General features: G+C 53.4%; 2 protein-coding genes across 3 annotated transcripts; one reads left to right on the top strand and one right to left on the bottom strand.

Moving 5' to 3' along the window:
- Positions 1–3,444: 3,444 nt before the first annotated feature.
- On the top strand, positions 3,445–4,765 carry OST4 (oligosaccharyltransferase complex subunit 4, non-catalytic). 2 transcript variants are annotated; one of them, XM_080814248.1, is made up of 3 exons: positions 3,445–3,610; positions 3,734–3,871; positions 4,535–4,765. In XM_080814248.1, exon 2 carries the CDS (start codon positions 3,735–3,737, stop codon positions 3,846–3,848), a length of 114 nt encoding a protein of 37 aa, XP_080670374.1. In that variant the 5' UTR covers positions 3,445–3,610; position 3,734; the 3' UTR covers positions 3,849–3,871; positions 4,535–4,765. The 2 variants fall into 2 exon arrangements, with proteins under 2 accessions (XP_080670374.1, XP_080670375.1); XM_080814249.1 differs by having other exon boundaries at positions 3,546–3,610; positions 3,731–3,871.
- On the bottom strand, positions 4,643–22,357 carry AGBL5 (AGBL carboxypeptidase 5). Its single transcript, XM_080814247.1, has 16 exons — positions 22,232–22,357; positions 20,826–21,085; positions 20,415–20,586; positions 19,932–20,095; positions 19,193–19,370; positions 18,756–18,934; positions 17,874–18,330; positions 17,201–17,370; positions 16,764–16,899; positions 15,903–16,105; positions 15,059–15,273; positions 7,664–7,822; positions 6,492–6,598; positions 6,154–6,200; positions 5,535–5,665; positions 4,643–5,162 (listed from the first exon to the last, which is right to left on the bottom strand). Exons 2-15 carry the CDS (start codon positions 21,038–21,040, stop codon positions 5,617–5,619), a joined length of 2,451 nt encoding a protein of 816 aa, XP_080670373.1. The 5' UTR covers positions 21,041–21,085; positions 22,232–22,357; the 3' UTR covers positions 4,643–5,162; positions 5,535–5,616.
- Positions 22,358–24,255: the final 1,898 nt, after the last annotated feature.

Here is a 24,255-nt window from a genome sequence, read left to right as displayed (position 1 = left end):
GTTGGCAAAAAGAAAGGATGGTGAAAGTGAATGCTGGAATCTATGGAAATGGAAATTTGTGGCTGCCCCTTAGGAGTGGAGGGATTGGCACATAGGGAGGCTTGAAAGAAACAGACCCAGGAGATCCTGATTCGAGAGCTGCCGTCAACGGAAGGTTGCAGTGTTGTCCCTGGTCTCTGCATTGGCTCTAGGCCCTGGCCCTGGCCCTGGCCCTGACACTGAGAGTAAGCTGGCCTGCTTCAGGTTGCCCTCAATGCTGCTGTTGAGTTTTCTTTCTCAGTTCTTGCCCCCCTCTCTCCCTTCAGGGGGCCTCTGACAACCTGAAAGTTCATCCCAGCCATCTTGTCTCTGCCTGGTTGTCACTCATTCCTGAAATTTAAATGGGTGCCTCCCTTCAGTTTAAAAATCTGTTGTATTTTAAGTGTGTCAAGCCAAAAATGTTGGCTTTGAAATACCACTGCTGCAGGTTACATTTCATTCAGGCCTGTAATTAGGAGCCAAGACCTAGGGGCTAACATGACTGTTTGTGATACCTCAAATAAATCAGTGGCTCTGGGTTCACTGGGGAGGCCTGAGGTGTTGGGCAAGCAGGCCCCAACTGGAGACGAAGGTTAGAGAAAATGCACTGGCGGTGGCGGTGGCAGTGGTGGTATTGGCGAGCAGCTACAGATTTCCAAAGCAACTGGCAAGAGAATTCCTGAGATCAAAAATGGCCAAGTCTGGGGCGCCTGGGTGGCTCAGTGGGTTAAGCCTCTGCCTTCAGCTCAGGAGATGATCTCAGGATCTCAGATGATCTCAGGAGATGATCTCAATGTGGGATCGAGCCCCACATTGGGCTCTCTGCTCAGCAGGGAGCCTGCTTCCCCCTTTCTCTCTGCCTGCCTCTCTGCCTACTTGTCATCTCTCTCTCTCTCTCTGTCAAATAAATAAATAAAATCTTAAAAAAAAAAAAAGGGCAAGTCCTTAGGGGCACTAGGACAAGATGTATTTTATAACCTTTCCAAGATAAAGGATTTTCAAGGGTCTAGTGCCAGTGGGAAATCTTGGCTATACGGGGCAACTGACACCTTCAGTCGGCCAGCAGTAGCTGAGCAACAAGCTCATGCATGGAGGCTGGGAGAGCCGGGGGTGCCGACGGCAAGGAGCATTTCATGTCTAACACCTCCTGTCAGAGGACTGAATATTGGGAGGAAAAAACGGAGAGCAATGGGAATCGGGCCTTGGTTTATGCAAATGTAGCTGTAGATGGGAATTCAAGCTTGTGGGGACTCCGGAGCAAAGTCCACTCCTGCTCAACCTCGAATTTTCCTTTTCCTCCAACCCTTCCCACAGGTATAATATTTTCAGAGCCACCCTCTCTGGACTCAGGGCCCAGGCTCCTTTCCCGGGTCTTGTTGCTTTTTCACTCCCCAGCCTAATCCTAAACTCATGTCTTCTCCTTGAAAATGTCATACTAATTGCAGAGATTAAGATCCACAAGTGCCCCTCCCCCAAGTTCTCTCCCTCCTCCAATTCCCCCAAGGGTAAGGCTTCCCCGGTCTCACTTCCCACACATAATTTTCCACCCAAGTTCTTTTCAAGCTTTGTTAATTCTTAGCTGAGTCTAGTTTAGTCCTGGGGACCATTTTTAATTTCAATTCCTCCAGGCAGTAGGCCAAATGACCTATTCAAGGCTGATAAAGAGTCACTGACCTAGGCACAGCGCGTTCTGGGAGGTGAAGGATATTTCTGGATGGTTCTAAAACAAATCCTTTTCCTCCTGTCCCTGACCCTAGGATAACCAACCCATTGAGTCCATAGTGGGATATAGTGTGGAATAGAGGAAAGTGGATCAAAGTGACAGTTTCAAACCATTTGTAGTATCCTGGGCCTCAGTTTCCTTCTTTGTAAAATGATCTTGAAGGCCCCCTTCAGCTCTGAAAGTCTATGGTCAGTTGTTTCAGGACAGCCTTGGAAATCTGAAGCACTTCCAAGGCCTTTCCTCATGCCATTTGCAGTCTAGAAACTTGACTTTCCAGGGTCTAGTTCTGTCTTAACAGTAGATCTAAGTGTCTGGTTGGACTTGGATCTGCTTCAAATTTCCAGGAGCCACAAAGCATAATGTGTGTAATCCTTTAAGACCTAGACCCTCATTCTCCCAGAGCAGAGCTGGGAACAGACCACTCTCTGAGGGACGTATGAGGAAGTACACGCCTGGGGTTTCATTATTATGTGGAGGGGACATGGGCTTGGGATTTTAAATAGGAAACTTCTGGGAAATACTGGGTGGAGGCTCGGGGGTGAAATGGGGGAGGCCAGGGGAATTACAGACTGCTAAAGGCAGAGACTGAGCTTAGGAGTCACTGGGCTGGAGCACGGAGGACGAACTGATGGTCCCAGGCCAGGGAAGCCAGCTCTGAGCTAGTGCACCCCTAGCTCATGGTGCACACAGGCAGCAAGCCGGTCCCCTGCCCCAGCTGTTCCAGTCCCATAGCAGCTCCTGTAGTTTTCCTTGGCTCAGAGAGGCAGAGGCGTCCCTTGAGCCCTGGCCCCCCTCTACCGCAAAGCAACTGGCTTCCATTACCCCTGACAGCTCCAGAGCAACAGCCCAGCCCCCGGCCCCAGCCTGGCTCCGTGCCGTTCCCTTTTATGGTGAAGCTGAGGGAAAGCAAGCAGTGAGGGGGGAGCAGGATCTCCCTGGGGCAGAGGACTGTAGAGCTCCAGGGCCTCTCCCCTCACCAGAGACCCTCAGACATCTACCCACAGTCTTTTTCTCCTCAGTGATCCACTGTGCTCAGAACCCACAACCTCTCTTGCTCATCCCAGCCCTTCCCCCCACCCCCCTCCCTCACATCCGGGGGGTGATTTCCCACTTGGCTCAAGTCCCACGGTTTGGGTTTTGATTCCGGGAGGGTCCGCCCTATTTCCGACGCCCACCTCCGGGGGTGGGGTTGGGGGAGCCAGCCCGAGTTAGGGAGGCACTGTTCAGATCACAGGCAGGACCCTTCCACTTGGCGGCCGTGGGCAAAAAGGCGGGCGCTGAGAAGAGGAGCACCCGGCCGCCCCAGCTCTCTCCCCATTCTGAGCCGCCGCTCACCACCCCCTTCGCTGCCGGGGCCAGGGAGGGCACCCTGAGGGCAGGGCCTAAAGGAAGCACCTGGCTGGGCCGAGCCGGGAAGCGGAGGGTGGGCAGCTGCGCGGGGGGCCAGGCAGGAAAGGGAGTCGGAGTCTGGGGGTCAGGGCGAGCCTCTCACCCAGCCACGCCGCCGCACCCTCGCCCTAGCCCACCGCCGAGCTCCGGGTAGGCAGCCACGGCTCTGCGCGCGCCCCTGCCGCGCCAGCGCCTGGCAGCTGCAGCCAGCTGCGCCCCGCGGGCCCCAGGCGCGCGTCTGCGGGTCGCCCGCCCCGCCCCCTACGGCGGGCCGCCCCTCCGTAGCCCCGCCCGACGCTCCGCCCCTTGCGGTGCGAGGCGGGGAGCAAGCGAGACGGCGGGGCTAGAGAGCCCGTTCCGGCTGAGCTGCAAGGCCGGAAGTGCCCGGTTTGGGCTTGCGCTTGCGCTACCGACTTCCGGGCCGGGACTCCTACCTCCAGCTAGTACGCAGACCGCATCGCGGGGAGCGCAGCTGATTAGGTGAGAGGCACGCAGGCGCGCTCCACGGCGCTTCTGCGGTGGCTGGTCCTGGGGGCGAGGACGGGTCCTGGCCTGGGCGAGGAGTGCGCGGGCCTCAGGCTCAGTCCCTCCTCTTCTCAGCAGGATGATCACAGACGTGCAGCTCGCCATCTTCGCCAACATGCTGGGCGTGTCGCTCTTCCTGCTTGTCGTTCTCTATCACTACGTGGCCGTCAACAATCCCAAGAAGCAGGAATGAAAGTGGCGCTTTCTCCGCCCCAGGTAACGGTCCGGGGCTTAGCGCCCAGCCCCCGGAGAGTGGAGTGGCGAGGCCGCGCCAGGGCCTGCAGGGTTCGAAACTTCAAGTCAGAAAGTGTCGGGCCAAGCATAATATAGTCCAGAATTGAGCCCCTTTATCCGCACACAGTAGGGAGAGCCTTGCAGTGCCCTGTCCTCTCCCCCTTAAACTGCTCCCTGCTAGAATGGGGGTGAGTTTTCTAATTCTCAGCCCCCGTCTTCATGGTACCCCTATGCCCAAGTTGGGGGTTTGGCTACAAGGCGGCACTGACACCGGTAGGAATAAAGGTACTGAGGATGCCATCCGAGAATGAGGATTTGGGCTCTTCACTTAAGTAGTCCTCACTTCTCTAAGGTTGTTTAGGCTTTTATTTAGACAGGATTGGTGCGTGTGTGTGCGCGTGGGTGCGTGTGTGTGGTTGTAAAGATGTAGAATTCTATTTCCGTGTTCTGGGGTAAGGGGCCCTGAGTTAGCAGTTGGTCACTATAGACCCAAGTCCTAGGGAAAGGTGGGGGTGGGGGGAGCCTTAAGTGTGGGTCAAAAATGTAAAGCGGGGACAGGCTGGATGAAAGCTGATGCCTGAAGGATTTCCCCAGCGGAAAGCTGCAGCATTTTCCTTACCTCAGGTCTTTCCCCCTCTTTTCTAGGGTTCCAGGACATAGTCTGAGGCAAGATGGAGGGTATGAGGGGCCTTCACACTTCACTTCACCCCTCTACCCATCACAACATACAAAGCAACTACACCTGGATTTTTTCAAACAACTTTTATTTCCTCAAAGTCTTCCTTAACCCTATGGAACAAGAAGCTGCCACTGTGTAGGGCCCAGTATAGGGGTTTCTTTTCTACTCCCTCCCCCCAATATAAAAATATAGATATATTTTTTTGTGGTCCCAAAATCTTGTGCTATGGAGGGAGGGATGGGGTAGCAGGTTCCTGCTTTGTCCTATCTCAAGGTGATGCTCTGCGATGCCTCAGAAGAGGGTGGCTGGCATTCCAAGGAGTTATGGTTGTCACATGGAATCAACAGCTGAGGGAGGGGACTAGCATATTTCTCACCGTGTTCCCATCTTGGGGCTATATACTGGGCATGAAGATTGAGGCATCAGACCCGGGGAGAAACAGTGAGTGGGGGAGATTTGGGGACAAAACAAACCTCAGGTTGGCCCAAGGGCCCCCCGCTGTAACAAATCCGGGACTGGGAGTCAGACAGACTACAGGAAATAGGAGAAAAGGCAGGGGCAGAGCGGGGCCGTGGGGGCCCGGCCTGAGGCAGCCTGCAACAGAGAAGAGAGAGGAATCAGGGTTATGAAAACTCTGCCCCTCTTCTGCTCTGTTTACTAGGGGCTGGGAGATGGGAAAGGTGAGGTGGGTAAGGGTAGAGGGGTTGAGCACTGCAGAGTGGGCCGGTGCTGGAATGGACCAGCTCCTAGGCCTTAGGCCCTAACAAGAAGTTGTTTTCTTGTCTGTCTGGAGGGAAGACTGAGGCCATGATGGAAAAAAATCAGGGACAGGATTCTTAATGAAAGTACCTTTAGTCTTTTGGGGGTCAGAGGGAGTAGAGAGGGAAGAACGTGATCCTGAATGGCAGAGATGGGAATGAAGGGATAGAAGTGAGGTGGGGTGAGGGATTGGACCCGGGTGCTCACCCTGGTGCAGAGTGGGGTCCCGGCTCCGGCTCACTGCTCTCTCTGGTGCGGGGTATAGGGGATGTGGGGCCGGAAGAGCCGCTCATCCCTCTGCGAGTCGGCGGTGAGCCCCGGCCCAACCTGGGCCTAGCCTGTATGGATAGGGGGTGGGCTAAGAGGCTGGATTCTTCCATGAACTGTTTTGCTTCTGGGTTTGCTTCTAGAGTTTCCGTGTGTAAGAATGTAGTATAGGAGTCAACATAGGTATTGGTACCTTGCATTTCTGGGTACTGTCCCTGGCTGAGAAGGTAAGGCAGGGTCACAGCTAGAGAATTCTTGGGTTCAGTCTATGATTCCAAGTCTTACTTAACTAGGAGAGGCAAAAGGATCCAGCATTTAACCTCCATGGTTGTATCATGGCTAACATCTGGCTAAATAGAGAAACAGTGTATGGAAAGCAGCTGGAGAATTGGTACATCTCCCTCGGAGCCTTCTGTGCCTCAGCCCCTGCCAGAGCAGCTTAGGTTTCACCCATCCAGTCTCTGCCTGTACCCAGCTTTAGCCAACTTAGCATGGGGATCTGGACTGAATTGGAGTTGGTGGCACAGCTGTTCTTAGGAGCAGCAACCAGATGTGTTACCTGGGGAATCCGGGACCCCTCCTGGCGGGAACTCTCCTCGGGCAGGTCTGGGCAGAAAGAGAGGAGAAGCTAAGGGCAGGGGCAGGCAAAGCCAAAGCTAGCAGGCTGAGGTTGAGGTATATCTGGCAGGGACATGGGTTGGAAGCAAGCAGGAAACCTGGCTGAAGGGACTGGGGACATTGGACAGACAGAGGCACTCAGGCACCAGAGCAGCTTTCTGATACAGTCGAGGGGAGAGGCTTAGAGCAGTGCTGAGCATTTTCCCTCCCACTACCCAGATGTATAGTGCCTTGCTGGGCTCTGCCAGAATTGGGCTGGGGAAGACCCAGAAATGTTACCTGCAATCGTGTCCTGATACAGGGGATCCGAGGTCCTAGCAGCCCTTTCCCAATCACCATGACAGCCTCTGGCTTGTCCCCTGAGGACAGGAGTGAGCAGCTGCTCCCTAGGAAACAAAGGAAACATATCAGGGTAGGGGACCATGGAGAAGAGGAGGCAAATTTCTTTACATTAGGGTTTTCTCAGTATTGGCAATACTGACATTTTGGGCTGGATAATTCTTTGTTGTGGGGAGCTGTCTTGTGCATTGTAGAATGTCAAGCAGCATTCCTGGCCTCTACCCACTAGATAGCCCTTTTTCTTCCCCTGCCCCATCTCCACTGTAACCACCAGAAATGTCTTCAGACATTGCCACATGTTCCCTAATGGGCAAAATGGCCCCTGCTTGAGAAGCATGGCATGTTCTAGTCTGGTCCAAGGGCTGCAGTAGCAACTTGGATCTTGACTCAGAGCCCACCAAGCTGAACCATTCTGAATGTCTAGAGCTTAGAGCCTATCCCATCCAAATGGGTAAGTGTTTAAGGATCAAGTCAGTAGCCAAGATGGTGGATCGAGGGCTACCCATTGAAGAGAGCTGACAGGTTGGGAGTTACAGGCTCTGAGGGAGTTACAAGATGTTGGGCTGGAGTCTTAGGAATCATTCCCACCCAGTCCTTTACACAGCTGGGGTGTGACTTAAAGGAGAGCAGGTGGCCTGGGTTTTATGTGGATGATGTGGTTACACAGCATTTGCCATGCTGACAAGTGAAAGGCCTATGTCTTTTTCATTCAGTTTTGTCTAATGCTGCCCAGCTCCTGGAGTGAGGCAGCTCAAAGTAGCAGGCACTTGGGATGTTCAGCTATGAAAATGAGGATTAAGTGAGGTGATGTGCTTAGAGCAGTGCCTGCCACATAGTAGACACTCAAGGAATGGTAACTTATTTTATTCTACAAAGACAGTTTCCAGCTTCCTGTACAAGGGCATAGGTGCTTAGGGGTATAGGATAATCCAGGCGGGTAACTGATGTTCCTGGTGTGCAGAGGGCTGCATTACATCAAGTCAAGAAAGAAGTCCAGGTCAGGTGGCAAGGGAGCCGAAGGGGCTGGTTTAAGCCTAGTATGGAGCTTGGTCTATACCCTCTGTGGCAGGGAAGGCTGGCCCACCCGGATTTTGGTGGCAGTGGGTACAGACCTGATATGCTGAGTGAACTGGGCAGCAGACAGGAGCCCATGCTGGGTGAAGAGGCCAGGCTAGAACCGGGGGCAGGATTTGGGGACGGGGCCAGGCTGCTTGAAGTAGGGCGATGGGTCAGTGGCTGCTGCCGCCGTCTCCTGTCCTGGCTTCGGGGCTCTGAGTGGAAGGGACACAGGAGAGAAAAGGGCAAATAAGCGAGGCCCTGGCACCCCACTGCCCTGCTGGTGCCCCCTGCTCAGAAGATGCTGGCTGTCAAGCCTGTCCACACCAGCAGCCCTCTTCAGAGGTAAATCTCAGATGGGTAGGAAGACTTGCGACATTTATTCCGGTTACCCAGGCCACAGCCAGCCCTCATCCACCTCTCTGGGGCTAAACAACCTCATTCACCTGTCCATTTCAGAACAGTTCAGCTCTCTTCCGGCAGAGAAGTTACTGAGCTGGGCTTCTGAAATACGGCTCCTCTAGGTTCTCCTACCTCTAACTGCCTCTCTTTGTTTGCTCTTCCTGACCCCAAATACCAGTGCCCACCACCCCCTCCCAGTTCTACCCTTGGTCCCTTTCTGCTCTGCATACTTTAAACTCTCAGGCTGCTCTCTGGCCACTTCCGCAGAGCTGCAGGTCAGTGGTCCACTAGCATATCCCCCTGCTAGTCTCTCGTGACCCCAGCAAAACTCATTTTCCCCCATCCTTCCTTTTGTTTTTCTTATCCTGATGAAAAATGGGCTCAAAACCCTGTTTCATCTTTTGACTCCTTGCTTACATTTTGATTTGTGTTTAACCAAATCTGGAAAACTGCCTCTGCCTTTGCTTGGATGCCTCCTTCAAAGGAGAACCTTGCTGTGGCCTGTGTCCAGATACAAGTCTCTCTCTGATTAGGCTTTTGAAAAAAATTCCCTGCTGGTTGTCCTAGCTTGAATCTGTAACCTTTTACAATCCATCTTTCACGCTGGTGCCAGAAATTATTCCAAAACCTAGACCTAATGAAAAATCATTTGGCTCAGGCCAGGGGGAGATACTAAAGGTCTTTTAAAGGATAAAGTCTCAACCTTTTAACATGGCCTTCAGAGCTCCACCGGCTGTGGTTCCGGTCTACCCATCCTTGGGAGGATGCTGACTTGATCATTCATACCCTCTGCTGTTGCCCCTGGGGCAGCGAGCCCTCTGGTTCCTCTATAAGGACTCTTTCCTCTTCTGGTTAAACTTTACATGTCCTATCTCAAATGTCACCTCCGTGAAGCCTCCCTGACCATCACAGCTCGAATTAACTGTTCCCCTCCCTTCATTGTCCTTTGTTCACTTGGCTTGTAATTGTTTATGGTTTTTGTCCCCTTAATGAAATAAGTCAGTACACCTAAAGTACTTAAGAATCGTGTCTGGCACATAGTACTCAGTAAATCTTAACTAGTATTCTGCTGAAACTTGACTCTCTTGAGTATAGAGACTTTGTCTTTTCCAGTCTATATATCCCAGTGCCTACAAAATTCTGCCTAGAAAACCAGAGACTTTAGTAAAGGTTTCGTTTTCCTGGGTAGCAGACACCCTACAGACCACAGGCCGCTTCAGTAATCTCTGAGCTTAAGGACACAGGCTTACAACCCTGTGTGGCAGCTCTCTGGCCCAGTCCTTGTGGCCGAAGCCTCACTGCTACAAGCTCTGAGAGCAGATGGTGGCTGGAGTGGGTGGGGAAGCTTTCGGGTTTGGCAGGTCCTTTCTCATCACGGGTGGGGAAGCTTTCTGGTTTGGCAGGTCCTTTCTCATCACAGAGGGACGACGTTAGGTGCCAACATGCTCTCAGACCAAATGGACTATTAACCTTCATGGAGCTGAAGTCAGTGGAGGTCCCAGGATGCCAGTTGGGCCCTAACAGAGCAACGTGTATTAGATGGAAAACACCTCTAATTCAGGAAGTAGGTGACAATAACTTGTCCAGCTATACCGAGCAGTAGCTAGCAGGGAGAAAGCTAATTTTGGAAGTCCCAACCCAGATTTTAAAAAATTGATACTTAGATGAATAAGCAATAGGAAAAAGGGAGAGATTTCAGGACAGAAGCTATTAGCTTTGAGAAGTTTGTTGAGAGGCTGGGTACCAGCTGCAGCCAAGAGTCAAAAAGAACCAGACCTGTCAACTCTACATCAATAAACAACAACAACAAACAGACCGTAGGGTGCTAGTAAGAGGTGACACAGCAGTGAAAGACAACAGAAGTCAGAGACTCAGCCACAGTCAAATAACCTGAAGTGTTACCCACCACCAATGACTTAGTAATACTGTAGAACCCAGGCCTGGGTAAATCTTCAGTAAAACACTGATATCAGGATGATGTCCAAATGACAGTATGTAATAGGCAGAAATGAACCTGAACTTGATCAAGGATGGAAACAGTGAGTTTCTAGAGGATCTGAGGAATACCTACCTATACATAGGGGTATGCTGGAATCATGTTAAAGGATGAAGCCTCACCTATCTCAGGAAAGGTAGGAAAGGGAATGAAAGCCTTTGGGACATTTGTAGGTTGCAGCAAAAACAAATATTCAGGAAGGTATGAAGCAAAACAGGCATATGATGTAAAAACTGTGTGAATGTAGGTATTCTGGGAAAGATACTACAGATACAACTCAAGAACCCTGCCCCTAATGAGAGTTTAAGGAAGGGAGACCACTACGGTTTAGGAGAGAGGCCTAATATGGAAAGGATAAGGCATTTAAAGATAGCATTTTAACTCACTTAGACGGTCTTAAAACCTGGCCAGGCCTGCCTGTAAACTTGGCAGTGTGAGCACACAGCCCAGTTTCTCATGTTTTGACTTCTGGCCCCTGGTATAATGCAGGCTTACTCAGTCCCCACTGAGAGGATTTAAGGGAGGAGCCCCAGCTCCGTTATTTCTTGGTTCTGAGCTGTAGTCAGTGGCTTAAGGCTGAGTGCAGAGGGATATGTGAATCAGCTTTGCTTCCAGAGGTTGTGGGACTGTATTTTTATTGTAATCAGCCAGAGATTTCATTCTGGGAGGGGTTGGTTAATCCTGGGGTGAGGGTCTGAGATAGAGGGGGACTGCCCTTTCCAGGGCAGGAGTTAGAATGGATAGTCTAAAAGTCTCACAACTTCAAGGAGCAGTTCTCCGACTTGGGCCTGGGTCTAGCATCATCCCCATCGAGACCTCTTTGGAACAGTCCCTCTGTGTAGCACCCTTAGTGAGTCACTGGTGTGACCACAGACCTCACTGATGCCCTCTGAAGGGCGGGAAGTTGAGACCAACATTTATTCGGCTCCCCACTTCTTGCCTTTTATTCATTCAGCAAGTATTTGCTGCTCATTTAATAAGTGCTAGGTGCTAAGGGAATAAATAGATGTGTTAGGAGACATGTCCTGCCCTCAAGTAAGCTGTAATCTGTATGCAGCGGAAAAAGTACAAGCGGGATGGTGCTGGAGGTGTTCTTCGTCTGTCTCACTTACCATGGGGCTTGAGCTGCTCAGCCAAGAGCGGCCCGTCAGCTGAGCCACGGCATGGCAGAGGCCGGGAGAGAGGTCTAGGAGTCACAGGTGGAAGGGCCAGAGCTGGGAGGGAGGACAGGGCAGTGGAAGGATGCCAGCTGACAGCCTCCACTTTGACCTTGCCTCTCGTCTTTTACTCTAGGAGCCCGCCAGATGGGCCAGGTTGTTACTGAGAGAGACTTGCCTGAATCCACGGCCAGTACTTGGGGGAGGCTCCTAGGGTGCACGATGCGAGAAGGCCTCGGCCTGACTCTGAGCCCTGGGTGCCCCACTGGCCTCCCCTTAGTCCTATGCCCCCCGGGACTGACAGGAGAAGTCGGTGATTTATCCACTGTCCCCGCGCAGGCCTGCCTTCGAGCTCCCTGGGCACCTCCTTTTTTGTATCAGTATCTTGCAGGCTTTGGGCTTCCCTGCCTCAGTCATGGACTAGGCAGTCGTGGACTACTCCTGTGACCTCACCCTCCCTGGCAGCAAGAGCTGATGCTGGTGCTGTGAGCGCTTCTGCGGCCGCTGGTTTGGAGCCTGACCGCAGAGCTGGGAAGGTGCGGCTCAGAACCTGCTTTGCGGCTGCGGGAACTGCAGTAAAGCAGCTCCCGGCCCTGCGGTCGGAGGGTGCGGGGGTCAGGGCTTCCTGGGAGGCTCTCGCAGCCTTCTGTCCCAGAAACATTCCCATTTCGCACAGTCTGCCTTAGAGGTTGGCCTTCTAAAATGTCACCCTCCAGCCTTGAGGATAGAACCTGCCAGACTAGGTCCCTGAACCTCTGCTTTAAGTTTCTGGCTGGCTGCTTAGATCTTTTCTGAAGTTTTCTGGATAGCACAATCTCATGCTCTGTTTTGGCCAAGAAAGGATAGTCATGAATTAGTACTATAGTTAAGTGTGATATGTTCTTTATACATTAGTGGAAATTTTCTCGTAAATTTACAAGCCAGAAAAAACCCGTTTGTCAAATCACAATCTCAGTTTTGGGTTTGGAAGGCTCAGCTGCTTTGTAGTGAGGTCTTGGAGATATGGGAGTTGTGTTCTTCCTACCTTGGAGGACAGAGTATGCCTGGACGTGGCAGGGGCCAAAGAGCCAGACTTGTGGAGCCAGGAAACAGCGCAAAGCTACAGGGCAGGTCAGCCAGACAAAGCTGTTCTTCTGTGGGTCGGCTGAGGAAGCCCAGTGCAGGCACCGCAGTCTGCACTGCAGGTCCCCGTCTCAAGCCAGGCCCAGTCTCCTATCCTGCAGTCCTCTCAGGGATTTTAGGAGATGAAGCAGCAAAAACTGTAGCACTTGGAGTCGAGACTCCAGCGCTCTAACCTTTCACCTCCTTAAAGCATTCCTGTGTGGTCTCATTAGTAACCCCCTTCTCAACCTTCTATGACTTTAGAGACCTAGTTTCTCAGGTCTTACAAATACGGATGCAAGTCCCCAGGTGTCTCTTAACTCGAGACAGCTCTTTTTGTTCTGCTACTTAGTTCGTTCCCCTGGGGGGAACTTCGCTTCTCACTTGTTTTACCTGCATGTGTGGAAGACACCTAGATCCAACCTTGATGTCACCTTTTCTACAGGCTGGCTCTTTTTTCTGCCCTCAGGACATCTCCATATAGATGGCCCATGACATCCAAGCATCTCTAGAATAAACTCAACGTTTTTTCTTCCAGACCATGTCTTAACATCACCGTGACTCTTTCCTTTGGCTGACAGCCTTGAAGCTCTTAGTCTGGTCTTCCACGATCACTGAACCCTGCCACCTCTATTTCTGATAAATATATTCATCTCTCCTTCCCGGACCCTGGTACAGCCATTAGTCATCTCACGTATAAACTAGAGCGAGGATTCCCCTCCCCCGCCTGCCCAGTACACACAGGCTGCTCTCCCATAAATCTTTCGTTCTCATCATTCTCTGGAGCACACAATTGTTGCCATATGTGTCCGTTAACTCCTAATCTTTGTTTTCAAGACATTTGAACTTATTCCTCCTACCTCTCTTCTCCTAACTTCTGTGCCTGGCCATTTGAGCCAGCTAGGAACGTTTGCTTCCTGTCCTCTCTACAGAGCAGTGCTGGTCCTGGCTCCCATTTTCATCTCAGGCATCTCTGTGTCAGGCCGTATGCTACCATCCATTCTTCAAAAACCATTTCTCAACTGAACATTCTTTGGCTAATTACTCTTGAGTTTATCTACGACACTGGCTCCCCAAGTCCCCTGTGTTTATAACGAGTGTGTGCTTTTATGTGCTGTTGACTGTCTGTTTTTAGGTCTGTTTCCTGAAAGGAAATCCTTAGTACTGAATATGCACCTTTTCTCTGTTATCTGGGGGAAGTAACAGAGACACAGAATATGTGTCCCTCACTGAAGGAGCTTCACACAGCACTCTGCATTGGGGTGGGCTGGGGTGATAATAATAAAATAATAATAATAATAAAATACTGAATAGAGACTGTCTAGAATCTTCCAGGGAAGACCTGGACCTAGAGAGGAATCTTTCCTCTTTCTCTTTTGTAGTCAGGGAAGGGGAATCTAGGATGCTGACATTCCTTCCTAGGAGCTATGAGTGAAAAGGTATGAGAGGCTGACAAAAAAGAAACAAGAAAAGAAAAAAGGAAAAGAAATTAGAGGAAGTTTGAATAGTAAGAAGCTTGACTAACGCTGCCACTAACAGCTATGGCTTCCTGGAAAAGTCCCCCTTCCACGGCCTCTGTTTTCTCACCAGAAAAACAGAGATACCCTCAACCCCACAGGGCCTTGTGAGGATCAACTGAAATATATATGTGATACTATTTTGTTCACTGTTTAATGCTACTTAAATACACGGTTAGTATTACTTTAATCTGTCCTTCAAACACAGTGTACAAAAGCGTGCTGTCCCAGTGATGGAGGATCTCAGAGAATGGGGCTTGGAACATAAGCGGGGGTATCGGCGTCGCTTGTCAGGGATAATGTCTCACTGGTCGAAGCTGCTCCCTCCCCGTGCTGCCCCACCTAGTGCGGTCAGACTGCCACAGCCACTGGCCCAGTGCGCGCTTCTGCTCTGCACCGGGGAAGCGCTAATGAGGACCAGTGCACCTTGAAGACCTGCGAACTCTTAGCTCCAGCTGACAAGCCTCCACGCTCTGGCAGGATTTCTCCAGCCCAGAGGCTACGGACAGTACTGATTTGGGGGTTAGTGTATTTCTAGAAGTGGCAGCACAACAGTCTCCCCCCCGCCGTCTGAGTCACTCCCAAGGAACGAACGGCTCCACGGGCCTTCCTCTTTTTCCCTGAAGTGCCACAGTTCCTGTTACACATCTGAACCCAGACTCTCTCATTAGGCAGGGTCTCCTCCAGCCCAGCCTAGGGCTACCGATGCACCGTTGAGCAGCCGTGGCCGCCGCTGGAAGGGGCCAGACTTTTGTTCAGTAAGCCTCAAACGGAAGCTGCCTGTAGTTCTTCCATTTCTCATTGGAAGAGTTAGAATCCTTCTGATACCACTTTCGGGGCAGGCTCTGAAGCCAGGAACAGGTTTATCCCACAGAGACCTTGGCTAGGGGTCTCCGGCCCTACAGCGCTGTGGCTTGCGGCGTGAAGACACATGCCGCTCTCAGCAGGACAGACTGACGCCGGCCCTGCCGTGGAGCCTCCACACTTCAGCATGGCCCTGCTTCAGCTAGTGTTTTGGCCTTGGAAAGCCCCCTGCTCCCCAGCATGGAATGCAGCCCAGGTGCCCAGGCCTCCCGCCTGGGCCACACACTCTACTGCCCTGGGGCTCGTGGCGCAGGGAACACCAAGGTCGCAGGAAAGGCTGCAGATGCTGCTATAAACTAATTTTATTGATTGACCCCTTGGTCCCAGCCAAGTGTGTCTCTTCAAGCTCTCACTTCCCCCAGCAGTGCCCCAAACAACTGAACACCTGTTGCAGGGGCTCCCAGACTGGCTTACCTCTGACAGGGCCCAGCACCCGGTGGCTGACCTTTTGAGTGCTGGAGCCCAGGCCTGGCAGCCCTGTGGGCCGGCTGCCATGAAAAGGGAAGCTGGGGGAGTTCTTCATCTGCGGAGAGTTTTGCTGGCTGCTGCTGCTGCCCCCAGCACTTGTGCCGGTGCTAAAACTGCGTGCCCGGCTCAAGGGATTTTCAGAGCAGGACACAGGCAAGCCGCTGCAAAGAAGCAAAGGCTGGTTAACCCTGGGCTGGGGAGGCTATGGCCGAAGACTTCCCCCGGGGTCTGTGCTCAGGAAAGCACCTCTGGGGGGATGGGCACAGTGACTCGTTACAAGGGAGAAGCGAGGAATCTGCGTCTGCGGATGAGGTGTCCGACCGGGGGGCACGCCAGCTGATCTCGGAGCGCCTACAAGCCCTTGTTCGCACATAGCTGCTCTCGCAGAGAGCATACTAAGAACTATCAAGGGTGGCTCTGGGCAGCTTGAACTCTTGGTGAATTCCCCTCTTATCCCTGTAGTGATGGCCCTTGGACCCTGAGGCGTTCCCCATCACTGGAAACAGACCTTGCCCCCACCTCCACTAGTTATATTTAATTTTGGGCACGGCTCTGAGCAGGGAAGCCTCTGGCTTGCTTTTCAGATGCCCAGGAAGTACATAGCCCCAGGTAAAAGGGAAGAGATCCCCTTTTCAAAAAATGCATTAATCTTACCAATTTTAATTTACTCTGAAATTATTTACGATGTGGTCCTTTTGGATGGGGAAGGAATACAAATCCCTTGGAACTTCTAGCTCTAGAGCCCTGCTCCACTTGCATACCCTCTCCTCCTTCACCCTGTGGGTCTTACCTGTTACTTTTGGGTGGAGTTCGAGAGCCTCTCTTCTTGCTGACACCCACGCTCACAGTGCTGCTCAGGCCTCGGCTGCTGCGCACGTGTTTCAGCATCCAGGCACGGAGGTTTGTGAGGCTGCTGTGCTCTGACAGTACAATCCGGGGCCATGGGTTGCATTCTGCCATGTCCAGAGCGGCAATGGCCATAGCTCGTCCCACCTGCAGGGTAGTGCAGTCTGGTTCAGCATCTGGGACTTCCAGCCCAGGCTGCTGGGTTGGAGTGGGCTGCACAGCACAGTGGAAGGGAAGGAGAGACCAGGCCTCAAATTTTCTCAGTGGGTGCCCCAAATTTTGTGCCAGGGTTGTTTATCTCAGCAGATTTAAAGGTGTTCCCTAAACGATTGCTCATTGGGGGGCCCTCCTCCTTTACGGGCATGAGCTGGTGTGCTTTCTGGCTGGCACCAGGAAGGAATTCTCCTAGCAGAAGGTGCCTCGATCTCGTCAATAACCTGCAGCTCTTTGGACTTCTGTGTGCCCTGGGACCCAGAAGTCATCAAGACCAGCACAGAGGCGATGCCTGTAAGCCCAGGAGTGAACAAACGCAGTATAAAGAGGAAGACGGGCTCAGAGGCAAAGACTCTGAGTCAGCTGTGCTGGGGATTCTCTGTGGTGTGGGGACAGAAATAGTGCCTACTCAGCCTCTCGATACCATGACCGTCAAGGCCTGGCCTTTAGATGAGCTGAGGGAAATAATCCTGGGGGTGAGATGGTGACAGTGGTGAGCCTCTCTCCAGGGGACCTGAGTCAGATCACAGGAGCGAAGGCCCTTCCAGACTTGGAGGGTCCCCCTTTCCCCACATACCCCATGTAGCCATACCTGCTCGAACAGCTCCACAGTGTATCTGGAGGGGAAGGCCGGAGGTGGCGGGGGGCTGGCGCGCCCGTTGTCATGGCAGGCGGCAGGGATGCTGTTCACCGAGCGCCCAGTGTTGTAGTTGCATTCAAGTGTGTAGCTAGGACACAGAGACCTTTGTTATGGTCCTGCCTGAACAGAATCGCGACAGAACCATGGGGGACAGCCTTGGTGCTCTAAGAAGCAATCACTTGGAAAAAGGTGGATACGAACGAAGTGCTAAGGCCCGGCCTCGGCACAGCCTGGCACAGCCCAGAAGTCCCCACAAGACAGAGTCCCAGACTAAAGAGCCTGTCTTTTGAGAAGGCTTGGGCCGTCCTCTGCTGCCCAGACAGCCTAGACCGAGTGGTGTTTTCTCTAGGGGAGATACTTTGTCTGCTACACCCGAGCTTCCCGCCAACCTGTGGATTATCCCTGAGGCTTTGTAGATTGCGACCCGGCCGCTTCCCTCCTTCGACTGGCCGTCTCTGCGGTCTCGGGCGTACATGTTCTTCTCTGAGAAATTGCAGCCTTGGAAGTCGAAGTGTGCTGAGTTCAAGGAGATGAGCTTTGGATACAGCATATTTTCCACCTGTTTGGGGGAGGAAAAAGGCAACTCAGGAGAGGTGGAAGGGAGGAACGGGCAAGGAAGAGATGGCAAGCAGGGGGCCGTGTGACTAAACCCGTGGCAGATACCATTACAACCATCAGCAGTAGGCGGTGTTCTGGAATTCTCACCGGATGCCTGACGTTATTTCCAGGTGTTGGAAAGGTACAAATCCACCTCTTTTTAAGCTCTTAGCTTCTTTTCTCCAATAATGCAAACCTTTCCTTCCCCCCTGGTTTTCCAAAGTCTAGAATAAAGACCACAGTGCTGACAGCTTGACCTTCGTTCAAAGGTCATGATGTAATGACTGAGACACAAAGCCCCACTGCCATCACTTCTCGGCCCTTGGAAGCTTGTCGGGAGGTAGAATACCTCTTACAGCCACAGGCCTTCCCGCCAAAAGGCCACCTCCCCTCTGTCCCTGGCCTAAGCTTTCTCTCCTGACCTGCCACAACCCCCACACTCTCAGGACACTCGGGGATCCCTACCTGGGTGCTCTCGTCACTAAAGCTGTTGCCATACATGAAGCAGCCCCTTTTGGAAGCATGTCCATGCAGGTCCACATAATAAGCGACACCACTCTCTTTTGGGGGGATGGTGTCGGGGGCTGGCTGCTCAGCCTCGGTGGACTGTTGGGGCATGATCCACACACCACTGGCCTTCTGTTCTGCTGGCTTGGTCTGCGGCCAGGCTTCAGGGTTGTCCCCATCAGATGCGTGCCCGAGGTGAGCTTCATTTTGGAGATTGTTGGCTTTCTCGAGGTCAGAAAGGGGCGCATCCACGGGGAGCTGGGGACTGTGCTGGTGCTCAGAGGGACTCTGGGAGTTCAGACGGGAGTGCACGTGGTGGTAGAGGAGCACAGCTTTGGCCCCGTAGATGGCTGGGTGCAGGGCCGCGTCGGGCTTCAGGTACTGACGGTTCAGGTTCACTCCACGCGAGTCTGTGCTGTAGGAGGACAGGGACTGAAGCGGGCTCGAGAGGCTGGGCCAGTGGGGGAGACGTGAGTGTGGATGGAAGGGAGACCATGGGAGATGGACTTATAAAATGAGAGGCTCAGGCTGCATGAGGAAGGCAAGCGTTGAGGACCGGCCTTCTCCCTGATCTGCCGTCACCCCTACCACGGAGACCTAGCTAAGCGCAGCTCCCTGCACCCAGCGCAACCTGCAGCCATTCTAACTACTCCTTCCAGAAAGTGCCACGAGATAGGCCACCTTCCTTCTCTGGCCACTGTATAAGGAGATGAGCTTGCCCTTGTTCCGTGCAAGAGGACTGTTACACAGAAGTTCAAGGAGAGGCTGATAGTTTTTCACTGAGATCAAGGACACAAGGGGGACCAGAAACAATCCTGATGGGCTGGGGAGGCTTCTTACCGGTAGTGGCCCCGAACCACACCATCGGGGTTCAACATGGGAATCAGCTTAAAGACAAAGAGGCGACGCAGGGTTTGGGCCCGGGGGTCATCAGGTCGAAGGATGAAGTCCAGAAAGCCATTGAAGACAAAGCTAGATGGAGTCTCCCCAGGGTGTACCCTACTGCTTAAGAAGAATATCTGAGATGGAGAGGAGAGCGGTCATTAGGCCAGTCACTCTGTAGCTCCATGCTAACAGGATATGGGGGGTGGGGGCAGAAGAGCCACTGGATTTCCAGCTGGCTGAGTCTGCGAGTAGAGTGGGAGTGGCCACGCTTGCCTCCCAGTGCAGGCTAAGGCTGTGGCTAGGAGGCCCAGTGATAATGTGGCCTTAAGCTGTTGGCAGGGTCTGGGGCTAAGGAAAGGCCAAGGTACTATCTTCAGGCGATTCCCACTCACCCTCTTGCCTGTGAAACAGAATGGTCGGGGAGTGCCGGTATCAGGAAATAGCTGCTCTAGACGGGGCTCTCGATCTTCTCGAAGCCCATGGCAGGAAGTGATGGTTAGCAGATCCACACGAAGTCCATCCAGAGAATAGCAAAGGATCTCCCGGTGGTAGTAGATGGTATCCAGGGGACTGTGGGGACAAAAGTCATTAAGCCAGGAGAAGCCGCTACCATCCTAACAAGAGGTGAGCCTCATCACCAGCCTAGGATTTGTAGGATCTGGTCTTTTACCTTAACCTTTGGGACCTTACAGTCCCTCATGATGTTAAATGAGGCTGAGGATCGGGGTGGTCTGCACTGCCAGAATGCAGAGTACAGGACAGCATGAACCTGTTTTCTCCCCGGTCTATGGCTCCCTACAATAGAATGACTTTGTGTACACGGTTGCCCTCTGTTGGGACAGAAAAAAGGGTGTGCTGGGCAATGGCAGTACCAGGTTCTGGATAACTGATGGGAGCTGGGATATTAAGAGGCTGAGTTGGGCAGGTGGACGAGCGGAATGTAGGTGGTGGTGCAGAGAGATCAAGGTCACCCAGACACTTATTTGTCAAAAGTACCCAAGGTCCCATATTCTGTACAGAAAAAAGAACTGGTGATGTTTATGGTTCAGGGCTCCTGGGGCAAGTTCCGGAAGTGGCAGAGATGCTGTCTGGTCCGGGACTGTGTGGCAAGAGTAAGGACGGGGTCAGCACCTGCTGTGGGTAGGGTGGTTCTCCAGAAAGCGCTGGTCTAGCTGGTTTAGCAAATCCTGGCAGTCACTGTAGGAGAAGGGGTAGCAGAAGGCGAAGAAGGTGGTGGCCCCACGGCCCTCCACGAAACGGTGAACAAAGGATAACACAAACTGCGTCTCTGTCATCTGAGGAACAGAGGAGGAAGAGGGAGGGGCCGTTGGTGTGAGAACTGAGATCCTACTGGGATCACCAGGAACTGACCTTACACCCTCAGCACACTGACCAACTTCCCCCCCTCTGGGACTTTCCATAGGACAGTCGGCTCCTTCTAGGCTTCCTGAGGCAGGGGCTTATCTTGGACTCCAGCTAGCACTGGAGGGAAAGTAGATACCAAAACCTGGTGTGCCGTCTGCCTGGGACTCCGTATCGAGGCTAACTCCTCTTTCCTGTCCCTCCTCTACTTTTAGTACCCCAGTCTGTCTTTCCTCCTCATGGAGAACTTACCTCAAACGTGGGCCGGTCTCTAATGCGTTCCCAGCGCGGCCGGGTGGGCAGTGTGCGCACAAAGGGGGCCATGCCCTGGGAATACAGCTTGCTTTGCTTGTTCATGTTCATAATGTTGATCTTGATGAGCTTCCCTGGAGTTCCTCCCCGGACACTGAAGTAGAACCATGACCTGCAGGTTCCAGAGGAGGAGAAACAGGTCCCTGGATACTGAGGGTTGGAGACAGGGCATGTGGGACAGCTGGAGCAACTGAAACTGGGAAAGGCCTATTCAGTAAGGAGGAGGCAAGGAGAGAGGGAGAAGGGTAGAGAGAAGAAGGGCAGAGATGGGGCGAAAGAGCTGACTGAGCACAGATTTGGGGACACGGACATCTCTTCTCCTTCTTCCACCCTCCTCTACTTTCCTCTTACCTGTTCCCATTCTCGAATTCTGTTTCGGCGCAGTCTGGTCGGGTCCACACGTTGAACTCGTAGTCAGGGGAAGAGGCAATGCTGCTGATGGGAGCTGGTGCCCCACCTGCTCCTCCTTCCCCATCGCTAGACACAGATTCCACCTTCTCCACGTGGGCTAGGTTCCCTGAATCAAAGCGAGAACTGAACAGCAAGCCCCCACAGCGCAGCTCCATGGTGAGGCTGGGAAAGCATCCTCCTGCCCACTCTGGCCCTGAGAGCTGGGGAAAAGTTGGGGGGGGGGGCGAAGGTGTAGGAAGGAGAGGAAAAAAAATGAAAACAAAAATTTCAGGTATCTCCTGATAAGTGAAAGCTATTCTAAGGGAGAGCCCTAAGAAGCAACAGGCTCTTTCAACCTCAGGAAAGGTAGAAGGGGCCTTCCGGCAAAGGCTAAGATAAAGCAGTACTCTGTCCCCACACTAAGGGTTTGTAACTGACCTAAAGGGACCCCATTTTACAACAGCTTGGCTATTCCAAAATGAAATACTCAATGGCTTAACCATGTTGAGAAATGCTAGATTCTAAACTTTTTTTGCAGCCCAAAGGTTAGAGAATAACATTTGAGAGGTCAGATTTCCCACACCCGGCCCAGATACACCCACCACAACACATGGCCATCTTGACAGATAGGCCTTTCTGGATCTCTGGTTCCTAGCCTGGCTCCCCACTCTACAGCGCAGCAAAGCGGAGAGAACCAAGTTCCGAGTTTCTAAGTTTAAGTGGGCAGCTGCTTCTCTCCACTCCTCTGTCCTCACAAGTACCGACCAGGCACTGGGTCTGTTGCTCCCCTGAGCCCTCGAAGGGCTGTTCTTCCCTTTTTTTTTTTTTTTGGTTACTATCTTATCCCTATTATGAAATCAAGTTAGAGAACAGCGGCCTTTGCCAAGAAGACAAAAGAAACTGGGCAGAAGCCACCTGCTCACCTGTAGCTCAATTCCAGTTAGGGCATGGGTCTGTTTCCGGCCCCCTCCCGCCCTGCCAAGCACTGGAGTCCCTGAAAAAGCTACGCTGGCAGTAGTTGTGGGTCAGTGATGGATATTCTGAGCACCCCTAAAAAAGTGGCTGGTAGACACCCACTTGAGGGCAAGGAGTGGCTTCTCGACCCTGGACTCCGACAGACCCTCGTCTCACACTGACCGACCTCGCCCAAGGCAGGGTGGGGTTCGGAGGCATGGAGGGGCGAGACGGACACACACTCTAGGCAGGGACTAGGGGTCAGAGGTGCAGCCACGGGCGTGGGGGTGGGGCGGGGGGGCCGGGCCGGGGGGGGGCGGGGTGGCATTCCAGAGGGGCTCCGGGCTGAAAGGGGCTGACAAGGGGGCGGGGCCGGGGCCGGCGGGGCCCGCGCTCCACGCAGCGCCCCTCACCTCTCTCGGGGCCGGCGATCCCGCTCCCTCTCCCGCTAGCGAGGCGCCACCTCGGGCCCCGGCACCCGGGCCCTAGACCCGGGACCCAAACAAAACCCGAGCGCCGCGGTGCCGGGACCCCGCTCTGCCAGGAAACAAGAAGTCTCTCGCCTATTGGCCGCGGGTACAGCTGGCTAACCGCCCAGTAAGGCTCGCTGCCATTGGTCAGCATGCAGGGGTTCCCTCGCACGTTAGCTGGTACCTGAGCCAGTGGCGTTTGGGGGCTTGGCCGACAAATCGGGCCGGAGGGTTCCACCGCATCTTCTCAGAAGACGGTTAACTGCCTGCCCTCCAGCAGGAGGAAAACACAAAGTGACCAGGAACTAAACTGGAAGAGACTCACCTGCAAAATAAAAAGACAATGTGCGAAGCTAATCGGTGCTCACTGGGCTCCTCTTCTATTACAAAACACCTTCCTGGGTCAGCGGATCTCTAGCTATTACGGGATCCTCTAATACGCGGGGCAAAAACCTGAGTGGAGGATGCGGGCATCGATCCCGCTACCTCTCGCATGCTAAGCGAGCGCTCTACCATTTGAGCTAATCCCCCGCCTGCTGCTGGTCCTCTTCCCTTTGCCTTACAGGATGTTCTCAGCCGGTCGCTGACCCGGGGACCGTCCGTAGTTGTGAAGACGTTTATGTAGCAGAGTACGGTGGGGTCATGGGCAAGATTTTTTATAGCAGGAGTATAATAATCACACGTAAGCAACAGTAATGCAAATCTCCGCATCTAACCCACGAGAGCTGGGTCGGATACTGACTACGTACCGCACATGTGTTTTGGCGAACAGCTGCCGTGCTCCTGCAAATGCACAGCGGGCCTCCGAGTGAAACTCTCTCCCTACGGGATAATTGAATTAAACGGAAGCTAAAAAGATTGTACGAAGTCCTTCGAGCCGGAATCGAACCAGCGACCTAAGGATTGCCGCAACTCACACCACTACAGTCCTCCGCTCTACCAACTGAGCTATCGAAGGCTCCGCTGCTCTCGACACCTGCCAGTTCCTCCCTAATGCTTACCAAAGCCGCATGACTCTGACAAGATCTAAGGGACTCTGCGGAAAGCTGCCCTCCCACCCCAACTCTCGCCCCGCCGAGCTCCTCCATGTCGCACAGAACAAAGGAAGTTGGAAAGAGAAGTGCGAGCAAAGGACCCGCTTCCCAACTCTGGACGAAGGAAATGGGCAATCCGCTTCCCTTCCATTTCCCTGCTTTTTACAAAACGAACAAAAAACCCCGCGCCTCCTCACCCGCCCTCCCCCACCCCCTCCCCCACCCCCGTGGCTTTTATAGGATTGCGGACACTTTGAGATCCTGCCGGCAACCTCCGGGCGCTGGGCAGCATTTTCCCCTGCGACGGGGACGCAGTGTGCTCCGCAGCTGCAAGGCGGAGACCCGGTTTGCAAAGCCGGGGGTTTACTTTCGTTATTTGCCCTAATTTCCCCTTCGGTGTCTCGGGGGCTCCCATAAAATCCTACTGCTCTCCCGACGTGAAGGACATTCATTCGGTCAGTTAACCACCGTTTTGTGAGGATCTGCTCGTTCTTTGGCTGGAGCCTGAGACCGCCGAACCACCGAGCTGCCGGCGGCGTGCAGGCGGCGCACCGGCTGGCAGCGCGCAAACTCGGCGGTTCGCAACCGGAGCCGAGCCCTGAGCGAGGCCGAGCCCACCCCGCCGCCCCTGCCCCTACCGCGTCACACCTTCGCGCCTCTTTCCAGGGGCCCGGAATCCCAGCCCCCACGCCTCTGCCCACCAGAAGTTCCTGGGGCTTTGAGACAAACCTAATACCCGAGGCCCCCGTGAAGCCTTGCTTCGTGGTCTGGCGGAGCGGGTGTGCGGGGACACCTGGCCCATTCCCCGGCTCTGCGGCCTGTGCCGCCTGGAGTCACAGTGGCCCGGCGCAAATCCAAGTCGGGGTATGGTTTCGGGCCCATTCGCAGCTCGGATACTTTCTGGGTGCTCTCAGGCTGATCTTTAAATCCGAC

The sequence above is a fragment of the Martes martes genome, assembly GCF_963455335.1.
Source record: "Martes martes genome assembly, chromosome: 9".
In the NCBI taxonomy this organism is placed as follows: Eukaryota; Metazoa; Chordata; class Mammalia; order Carnivora; family Mustelidae; genus Martes; species Martes martes.
The sequence above is the reverse complement of the archived record's forward strand: the minus strand, read 5'-3'. Positions and strand labels throughout refer to the sequence as shown.

Coding starts and splice junctions, on each gene's coding strand:
- OST4 (XM_080814248.1), top strand. CDS start 3,735: ATGATCACAGACGTGCAGCTCGCCATCTTCGCCAACATGCTGGGCGTG.
- AGBL5 (XM_080814247.1), bottom strand. CDS start 21,040: ATGGAGCTGCGCTGTGGGGGCTTGCTGTTCAGTTCTCGCTTTGATTCA. Junction 20,587..20,825: donor GAATTCGAGAATGGGAACAG/GTAAGAGGAAAG, acceptor TGGAACCTGCAG/GTCATGGTTCTACTTCAGTG. Junction 16,900..17,200: donor GCCTCAGGGATAATCCACAG/GTTGGCGGGAAG, acceptor TCTGTGTCCTAG/CTACACACTTGAATGCAACT.